Source organism: Coffea eugenioides, chromosome 2 (assembly GCF_003713205.1).
Source record: "Coffea eugenioides isolate CCC68of chromosome 2, Ceug_1.0, whole genome shotgun sequence".
Classification (NCBI taxonomy): domain Eukaryota; kingdom Viridiplantae; phylum Streptophyta; class Magnoliopsida; order Gentianales; family Rubiaceae; genus Coffea; species Coffea eugenioides.
This window is the reverse complement of record NC_040036.1, coordinates 59363430-59373652: the sequence shown is the minus strand read 5'-3', so window position 1 is coordinate 59373652 and position 10223 is coordinate 59363430. Positions and strand designations below refer to the sequence as shown.

At 37.9% G+C, this 10223-nt stretch overlaps 1 protein-coding gene across 1 annotated transcript; it reads left to right on the top strand.

Annotated features, from left to right (window-relative positions):
* Nucleotides 1–1682: 1682 nt before the first annotated feature.
* On the top strand, nucleotides 1683–2714 carry LOC113759975. The gene is made up of 2 exons (XM_027302554.1): nucleotides 1683–2422; nucleotides 2525–2714. Exons 1-2 carry the CDS (start codon nucleotides 1683–1685, stop codon nucleotides 2712–2714), a joined length of 930 nt encoding a protein of 309 aa, XP_027158355.1.
* Nucleotides 2715–10223: the final 7509 nt, after the last annotated feature.

Genomic DNA, 10223 nt, shown 5'->3' with positions numbered 1-10223 from the left:
ATTGACCAAAAAAAGATTAATTGCACATGTATGGCTCTGACAGGGTTTTGGTACGAACACAGCCCGGCACCGTACCCAAAAGACGACTGAAAAATTCTAACTCTGACACATAGCCTGGCAGGGTTTTTTTTTTTTAGCTTTTTTGCAGCCGAAGCCTCTGCACAAAGCTCGCTGCCGGGCTGAGAGGCTCTCTCAGCCCCGCAGCCAGTAAAATTAAAAAAAAAAAAGGTCCAAAGCAGTCGGCAGGGCTTATGGACAAAAAAAAAATGGCTGGCAGCTAATGTTGAGTATCGCGTGAGACATGTAAAGCTGAACAAAAAAGCGCTCTGACAAAAAAAAGCGCTGGTACCTAGCAGAGAGCTCGACAAAAAAAAACTATGGGTTTAGAGGGTTTAGCATCCCATGAATTCAGAGTTGCCTGTTTTATTTTTTTTTTACGCAACTTTGCAATCTAGCCGTGCAAACGGACGGCTAGATTTTGATTGATGCTCTATATAAGCGCTGCGGAACTTCCTCACTCCGCACCTCTCACTTTCTCCCATACATTTCTCATTTTCTCACAGGCGAAGACGAATTGTCTTGTGGTCTCACAATTTCACACGAGCACCTGAGTTTACATTTCTTGTGGTCCTCACAATTTCACACGAGCACCTCAGTTTACATTTCGGCAGAGTTGGGCGAAGAACTGTCTTGTGGTCCTAATCGTGAGTGCCTGTTGGCTTATTCCTCCTCATTAAACAAATGATTATTGCCTTGTGGTCCTTCTTGGTGTTTTTAATTATTACCTTATTCTCGTGCAGAATTGGCATTAGGCGGCATTTTTGTTAATCGCCGTGTTGATTAATTGCGGTGCTTCTGTTAAGGTCGCCGGGCTCATTACTCACGGTGCTGACAAGGCAATCAATTTTTTAGATTCGAAAGAGGTTAGTGATCTGTATTATATAGAAATTGTTATAATTTATCACTTTATGTTAATGAATTGTTGATAAATATTTTATGTTATTGTTATAGTATGTTATTAATTAAATATTTAATTTATTGTTGAAGCCGTTGTAATGCCTTTGATAATGTAATTTGTTTTTTACGTGTGTTAGCTAATATTAGTTTAATAGCATGGTACACGCTTAGTTGAATTAGTTTAGTGATTGAATTAGTTTAACTAGATTAATGAGTTGTTTAAATTTGTTTAATAAATGTACTTAAAGTGATTGATTAAATGAATGTAAATGTAACTTAGCCTAGGTTTATTGACTTATGATTACGAAAACTTGTTAATTAGTTAGGGTAATTGACTTAAATGAAATAATTGACATGTATAATAAATGCAGCATATAAAATTGATGTAATTAGCATAGCTTAATATCGAAATTAGTATTATTGGTTTAATGCAATTCACGTTATTATGCAAGTTAGTTGATAATTAGTCCACGTTATTTAGTATATGATTAGTTTAATTAGTTTTGTGATTTAATTAGTTTAATTAGTTGTTTTTTAATTAGTTGAATGAATTAAATTTACTAGGTTCGATTAAATGAATTTAGATGTTGTGGTCTATCAAGGAGAACAGGGAGTTTAGAGTTCGTGAGAGCACGCCAACGACTTGGTATGTCCGTTGTCGGGCTCGTAACGAAGTACCCCATTGTAATTGGCAGCTTCGTGCAACCTTACGTAACTCGCACAACATGTGGATGATTGTCACACTTGCTGACGCGCATACTTGCGTCCGTGTTTGTTATAGTAACGACCACCGTGGATTGAGTAGTGATATAATTGCCGAACACATTATTCCCCATATTATGAATGGTCCGGTCTACAAGATCAAGGAAATTCAGGCATCGGTGAAACAGGAGTTTCATTGCGATGTTTCATATAAGAAGGCCTGGTATGCTAGACGTCGTGCCATTGATATATTGTATGGGGATTGGCCGACATCCATATCGCAACTACCGACATATATTGAGGAGTTACAACTGTCGAATCCAGGCACGGTTGTTGTGTGGGATCATCATCCATTAAGTACCCCATCAGGAATAAGTTTTGATTATATATTTTGGGCATTTGCTCCTGCCATCCAAGTCTTCCGCCATTTAAAACCGATTATTTGCGTGGATGGTACCTTTTTAAAAGGACCTTATCGGGGCAAATTTCTTGTCGCCATAGGTTTTGATGCTAACAACTCAATGTTTCTCTTGGCATACGCCCTAGTTGATGAGGAGAATAATCGGAGTTGGCCTTGGTTCATGAGATTGTTACACATTCATGTGTGTGGTGATGTGCAGAATATATGCATTATTTATGATCGTCATCACGGCATCATTAACGCAATGCGTACACTGGAAGAGTGGCAGGAGCCATTAGGGGTGCACCGATTCTGTTTGATTCATATTCGGAGCAATTTCATACAGAAATTCAAGTGCGAGAGGTAAATTGTCTCCGAACTCTTGCATATTAAACATGTTTCACGTTTCACCGGTCATTATTTTCGTATTAACCCATTCTGACGATATTTTACTGCGTCTGGTAGACTTAAAAACCTGATGTATGCTGCTGGTGTGGCAAATCAGCCACGCAAGTATGAGGATTTCATGAATGTGATTTTCTCCATAAATCCGGAGGTGTATGCATGGCTAACGGGTGGATCTGTTCGACCCGAGCAATGGGCTCTGTGTGCAAAGATGGGGGATATCGTTGGGGGCACATATCCACAAATATGACTGAATGTTTCAATAATTTATTGAGGGACGCTCGATTGCTGCCAATTACTGCATGTATACGGTTCACATTCAACCAAACAGTCGATCTGTTTGTCAAAAATTATAAGGTTGCATGGAATCAAGTATACGCCCTCCCATATAAATCGTGGGGCAAATATGTAAAAAATAAAAAAAAGGGAGGGCACATGCAGTTCAAATGTTCGGTCACCAGAGAGGTATTTACTGCATCACAACTGCTTATCGGCAAAGCAATAAAGGAGGTCATGCCCAGACTATTGACATTGGAAGCCGCACGTGTACATGTGGAAAATGGAGAGAATTGCGCTTCCCATGTTCACATGCTATTGCAGCGTATTTTAGGTGTGGTATTAGTCCAATAACGCTTGTCGCTCAGGAACATACATTTCCTACGTATCAGGCTACATTCAGCAATTCTTTTCAACCGTTACGGGATCCAAAATATTGGTCCGTAGCGGACTTAAAGCTGAATATCATTGGAGATCGGTTGAAACAAAGGATGTCCGGACCATTGAGAACTGCTAGGATCAGAAATCAGATGGATAGAAGATGTCCTGATGCACCACGTCGGTGCAGTAACTGCTTACAGCCGGATCACACTGCCCCTAACTGTCCATATACCGGTTACTTTCATAAATAACTTATTATCGGGAGCAGCTAGCCTTATTACGGATGGATCAGGTATAAAGTCTTCTATCTCAATAAAGTATATTTTATAGTGATATCAGTAATTTTGGATCGTACCTAAATTCTGGTTATGGTGGCAGTTTGTTTGGATGCCGTATAGTGATGGTATACTAGCTAATCTACCTGATTACTGCAAACGGGGGGAGCGCATATGGCGAGCAAGGGTCCCTCTAATATTCTGGCATATCGTTGAAATACATTGTCCAGATCGTGTCATGCGCCAATTTGGGATGCGGCAAGAAATTCCTGAACCTGTTGACACTAATCGGGGAGGTTTACACCAATTGGATCTTTCCGGTTATGCGGGAAGAAATTGGGCTCATTTTCATAGGAATTGGATAGGATACTGAAATGAGCGTGCAGGAGCACAAGTATCTGGTGTGCCGACAACTACGTTCAGGCCTTCCAATAAGTATCTGGAGTGGTATCACTCCCACACCATTTTGTACATTACGCCACCTATCCAGCAGCATGCACAAGTTGGACAAATGTTGCATGGAGTTTCTGGCCAGTTTGAGTATTTAGTAAGTGTGAGTTATCGCAAAATTTAATTTATTTACTATTGGACATCTGGAGTGATAATACTTTTCCCAATTTTGAATATGTCAGATGGATACTATGCAGCACATTGGCCGGCAATCACATGACGCACTTGCCCATGAAGGTCGATTTCATCCACGTCTTGTAACCATTGTTGATGGAGCATATGGATCAATGCAATACCTCCAACGCTTTGATCGCATGGTTGTTGGTGATTTTGATTCTTTCAATCATAATCCTCCTGTGGCACGAAAAATTCCTATCCAACCTCGCGTGAGACGTGTCCCTGCACAAGGTGGACCATCATCTAGTAGAAGTCGGCGGCACAGGCATGGGTTGCGAGACGAAATCATCGAGGAGACGGGCATTCAAAACACCGAGGGGGCCACTCTGTTGCCGCACACCCCGACTAGTCATCAATTCACGACATCTATGCCTTTGTCGATGACAGATATGCATGCTTTGTCACCTGGACAGAATATACCAGCCTTTACCCCTCAGGTGACATCGCCCCAGCAAAGGTCACAACATATTGGTCTAGATGCCATGCTTTTGCCACAGTTTCCACCTTTTGGTACATATCCTGCGCCCTCTCCATATTCTTCTGTATTTGGGAGACAAATTCCATCCTCGTCACACGAGCCTCCATTTGGATACGTTGCCACTGTAGCGGCCTCATCTTCTACTGCTGAGCTATATCCAATTTTCAAATTGCTGGGCGAAACGGGTGGTGTGCCTCCTATTTCAGACCTTCCTGATTATTACAGTCTTGGACAGACTATGACCATGCCTACGTCGATCCAACCGATATCTACTACTGCATATGATCAGTCGGGAGATTTTGTCACGTATCGTTCTCAAAACGATGGTGATAGCAGTACGACAGCTGAGTCTGATGAGGAGGAGGACGTAGGACTTGATGATGTTTCTATAGAAATTGCGCCACAGGAGCCCATAGTTCTTCGTGATCGTTGCAGAAGAAAGCCCAAAAGATTTTGCTGTCCGTCTACAACACCAGGTGATAAAGGCAAGGGCAAAAGGCGTACCGGCCATTGACATGATCATTTCAAATGCATGTTTTACAATTTCAAATATTTGAATATGGGGGTTTAGCGCTATTTTAATATTTTATTAGCCATCTACTTATCGCTATTGGGTGTATTCATAATTTGACAATGTGAAGTTATGCATTTTTCCTTCTCTTCTTTTTTGGCTATTTTGCTTTTATATTGCACAATAAATTTATATTTATAAAATTATATAGTACATTAAAAATTACATAACAATTTTAGCAAATAATTTTTCAACAATTTGAGAACTGCATCTTATTGTAAAAAGAATGAGATTTTTCATTTAAAACGGCCTTTGTTTAGTTTAACATCTTATAGAAGTAATTATTGATTTAACAAATAGGTATATCATCTATTTCTGCAAATGTTGATCTTGATCCCTATCTTTTGATGTTTACAAAACAAATGGATGATACTAATATCTCTTTAAGATATACTTTCAGTTATGAAGTTATTTGATTCCATGAACAAGTGCAATTGAAAGAAGACAAAGGTTGCTGAAAGCTGTCGGACGCTCAAAAAGACTGCATCGGACGTCCGACAACCATTGAGTATCTTCGGACGCAGAAAACCAGCCTACCGGACGTCCTAAGGAATTGAAGAAAAATTCTCAGTTTTACATCATACCTTCGGACGCAGAAAACCAGCCTACCGGACGTCCGATAGAATTGAAGAAAAATTTTCAAACTCACTGCCTGCTGTCGGACGCAAGCATCGGACGTCCGATACTCCAACGGCTAGCTGACTCTTCAGCTACTTTCTATCCGTTGGAAGCATTAATGAGGCACTTTCTTGGTCCTATATAAATAGTGGATGGTCAGATACTTCAAACAACTTTGCACACTGAAGATACAAAAGATCTAGAGTGATTTTAGTGAGAAAATACTCTTCAAAGAAGATTTGTAGTCTTAGTGGTGTGAGGTTCATTGTAAGCTTTTCATTTGTGAGTGAATATTTCATGAGTGTAGCTCTGTGAGGGTTGTTCTGAGGGATAGTAAAACGTCCTGACTTGACCGAGTGGAGTTCGGGGCAAGGAGGAGGTGAACCTTCCTTTGTACACAAGAGTGATTGTAATTCATCAACTTGAAGTAACTTGTTTGAATTAACCTACAAGCTCAAGAGGAGTTGGGTAGTTAATTGGTTTGCAATTCTTTCCCTTTTATTTACTTATTGTTATATTGCGATCTGTTAATTGCTTATCGATTGACTTTTCGATTGGTTGTGTTCGATCCTTACAATTGGTATCAGACTTGGTCTTCTAGAGATTAAGCACAATCGGCTTTGGAGTAAAAATGACAACCAACAATGTCATATTTTTTGAAGGACATTCTGTGATTAGACCACCTATGTTTAATGGGTTAAATTATGTGAGTTGGAAAGAAAGAATGATTATCTTTTTGTAATCTATTGATATTGAATTGTGGTTTATTATTAGTGAAGGTCCATATGATACCTCTGTTATAGATGAAAATACTCATAGATCTAGACCAAAAATAAGAAGTGAACTGACTGCTACAGATAGAATTCATCTCACCTTAAATGCAAAGGCCATGAATGTATTATTTTGTGCTTTAGACTCAAATGAATCTATTAAAGTCAAGGGTTGCAAGTCAGCTAAAGAAATTTGGGACAAACTGAAAGATATTCATGAAGGTAGTGAGAATGTTAGAGAACAGAAAAAATCTATCTTGATTACTAAATATGAGTTGTTTAAGATGGAATCTCATGAAAATATTGATCAAATGTATTGTAGATTCAATGATCTTATTAAAGATTTAGAGGTTTTGGAAAAAGAATATACCTTAGGAGAGAAAAACAGAAAAATCTTGAATGCTCTGTCTAAAGATTGGGAAAGTAAAGTGACTGCTATTGAAGAGGCAAGAGATCTGAATTCCTTACCCATTGAATCTCTTATTAATTCTCTAACCTCTTATGAGCTGAAACTTAAGTCCAAAGTGCAAGAGGAAGAAAATGCAAAAGTAAAAAGGAGCATTGCTCTAAAGGCAACTCAAGATGAATATGATACAGTCTCCTTAGATGGAGATGACATAGAAGGTGACGATAGTGATATTGCACTCATCACAAGAAACTTCAAACGAATACTCAACAAGAGGAAATTCAGAAAAGGTGGACCTAGCAATTCATTCCCAAATCAGTTCAACAACTCGAGAAACAAAGGGAAGTTAGAGTTCAACAAAAAGCAAACTGATAAGTGCTTTGAATGCGGCCAACCTGGATACTACGCAAGTGAGTGCCCAATGAAGAAGAGAAAAGGTGAAAGAAAACCAAGAATCAACAACTTCCAGTTCACATGGAATGAGTGCAACTCCGATGGTGAAATTGAAGAGGAAGACGAATCTGCTTTCATGGCCATTGGAGATGATGAGATAACATCTTCTAACTCTCAATTTGAAAGTGATGATGAAACTAATGATGATCTTGAATCTTTCATTATAAAATTGTATGATAGTTCGAAGGAATCCTATGCTAGAAACAAGGAGTTAAAATAGAAAATTAGTTTTTTACTTCGAGATAATGCAAATCTTTTTCAACAAAATAAAAAGTTGAAAGCTGAAAATAATTTCTTAAAAAAGAGTGAGACTATTTTACACTTTGAACTTGATAGAAAAATAAAACTTTGTGAAATGTTCAAAAAGGAACAAGGTGATTTGGTAAGAAGAATGGATAATTTAAATGAGTTGCTCCAACATAAAAAACAAGACTGTTTTCAAAATAATAAATCAAAACCTCATTTTAAAATAAATTCTGCTGCAAATGAATTTGCTATTTATCAGAGAAAACAAGTAAGATTTATTAAACCTATTTATGTAAATAATTCTTTGGTTATGTGTAATTTTTGTTGTCAAAATGGTCACATGAAAAGTGATTGTTATGTGAGAAAGAATATGAGAAGAGGCATGAAATGCATGTGGATATTTAGACATGATGTTAACTTTAACAAGTAGGAGATTTTATTAATCATTGCAGTAATTCTTGTTCATTATATTTTTTTTTCTTTTGATATTTTTGATACTTTGATCTGAGTTTTTTCTGATATTTTTTGAATATTACTGGATCTGTATGATGTTAAAAAGGGAGTAAAGAACAATTCTGATCTAATGATGATTTGGTCTGATAATTATTTTGATTGTTATTTCTCTTTTTGATACTCCTTTTGATATCAATTCTTTGTGATATAATAGTTATTGCTGTCATTTCTCTGTTTTTACTTGAAATATTGGATTTTTTGTTATTGTTGTTGGATTATGGTAGCTGGTTTTTACTCTCATCTTATGATGACAAAAAGGGGGAGAAATAGATGCAATGAGTAAGGGAGAGTTATTCTGAGATTATGAGTTTGGCTCTTGAAAGTTTTGGATGCAATGATTGAGGGGAAGCTTATACTTATTTTTGTTTCTTTCCATCCATTGTTTTGTCATCATCAAAAAGGGGAAGAATGTTGATCTTGATCCCTATCTTTTGATGTTTACAAAACAAATGGATGATACTAATATCTCTTTAAGATATACTTTCAGTTATGAAATTATTTGATTCCATGAACAAGTGCAATTAAAAGAAGACAAAGGTTGCTGAAAGCTGTCGGACGCTCAAAATGACTGCATCGGACGTCCGACAACCATTGAGTATCTTCGGACGCAGAAAACCAACCTACCGGACGTCCTAAGGAATTGAAAAAAAATTCTCAGTTTTACATCATACCTTCGGACGCAGAAAACCAGCCTACCGGACGTCCGATAGAATTGAAGAAAAATTTTCAAACTCACTGCCTGCTGTCGGACGCATGCATCGGACGTCCGACAGTATCGAACACAAGCATCGGACGTTCGATACTCCAACGGCTAGCTGACTCTTCAGCTACTTTCTATCCGTTGGAAGTATTAATGAGGCACTTTTTTGGTCCTATATAAATAATGGATGGTCAGATATTTCAAACAACTTTTGCACACTGAAGATACAAAAGATCTAGAGTAATTTTAGTGAGAAAATACTCTTCAAAGAAGATTTGTAGTCTTAGTGGTGTGAGGTTCAATGTAAGCTTTTCATTTGTGAGTGAATATTTCATGAGTGTAGCTCTGTGAGGGTTGTTCTGAGGGATAGTAAAACGTCCTGACTTGACCGAGTGGAGTTCGGGGCAAGGAGGAGGTGAACCTTCCTTTGTACACAAGAGTGATTGTAATTCATCAACTTGAAATAGTTTGTTTGAATTAACCTACAAGCTCAAGAGGAGTTGGGTAGTTAATTGGTTTGCAATTCTTTCCCTTTTATTTACTTATTGTTATATTGCGATCTGTTAATTGCTTATCGATTGACTTTTCGATTGGTTGTGTTCGATCCTTACATGAAGGATGAGATGTGCAAATATGCAAAGAGTTAGAAGCCGACTCCAATTGGAGGACAAAAGTTTCCTACTCTAGTAATCGTGTGGTGCGTTGGCAGTAGGAAACCAAAAAGGAACAGGACTCTTTGTAATTAGTCCCTGGAGATTCGGAGAGGACAACTAACTAGAGAGGTTGCCTTGAAAAGAGAAATTCTTTGTTAGGAAGAAAGCTTGGTTCTTTTGTCTTTTGTCCCGTTTCTTCGTTTCTTTGTTTTTGTTTTTTCCGTTTCTTCTATTAGGACTACTGGAACACAGTTTTATTATTCTTCTTGATTATTAGAGAAAAGGAGATGTCTCTAAAATCGATTGAATTGCATGGAAATTTTCTTATGAGGCGTGGCTGAGCTCTTCATCTAATCAAGGGTCAACGCAACGACGCAGTTCCGAATATCTGTGAGATCAAATTAGTTTTCATGTGTTCCTTAATTTGTTGATATTTGCACGTTTTCTATTTGAATTTCTATGAGATTATTTTGTTAATTGGATTTCAAGGGTCCGATATTCAAGGTGACTTGTTAATCTCCTGCCAAATTGATCAATTAAATCCGTACTTGTTTAATCAATTAATGTCAGTGGCAACTAGTGCTTATACACACTAGGGGAACGTACGATCTGATCTAAATAACTCTCGTAGCGTGTTATTGATTAGGGTTAGGCTTTTCTGATTCTTAATGCAATTAGGGAATTAACTCCTACAGTCATATCTAGGGGTGTTTCCTGGTTAGGGGTAATTAATGGTCGTACCTTGGTTATCAATAAACTAAGGAAAGGCTGGTCGTCAGAGTTTGTCGGCGA

Excerpts from the sequence above, each read along its gene's own strand:
- LOC113759975 (XM_027302554.1), top strand. The coding sequence starts at position 1,683 with ATGTGGATGATTGTCACACTTGCTGACGCGCATACTTGCGTCCGTGTT. Across the intron at positions 2,423-2,524 it reads CAGAAATTCAAGTGCGAGAG|ACTTAAAAACCTGATGTATG; the intron begins GTAAATTGTCTC and ends TGCGTCTGGTAG.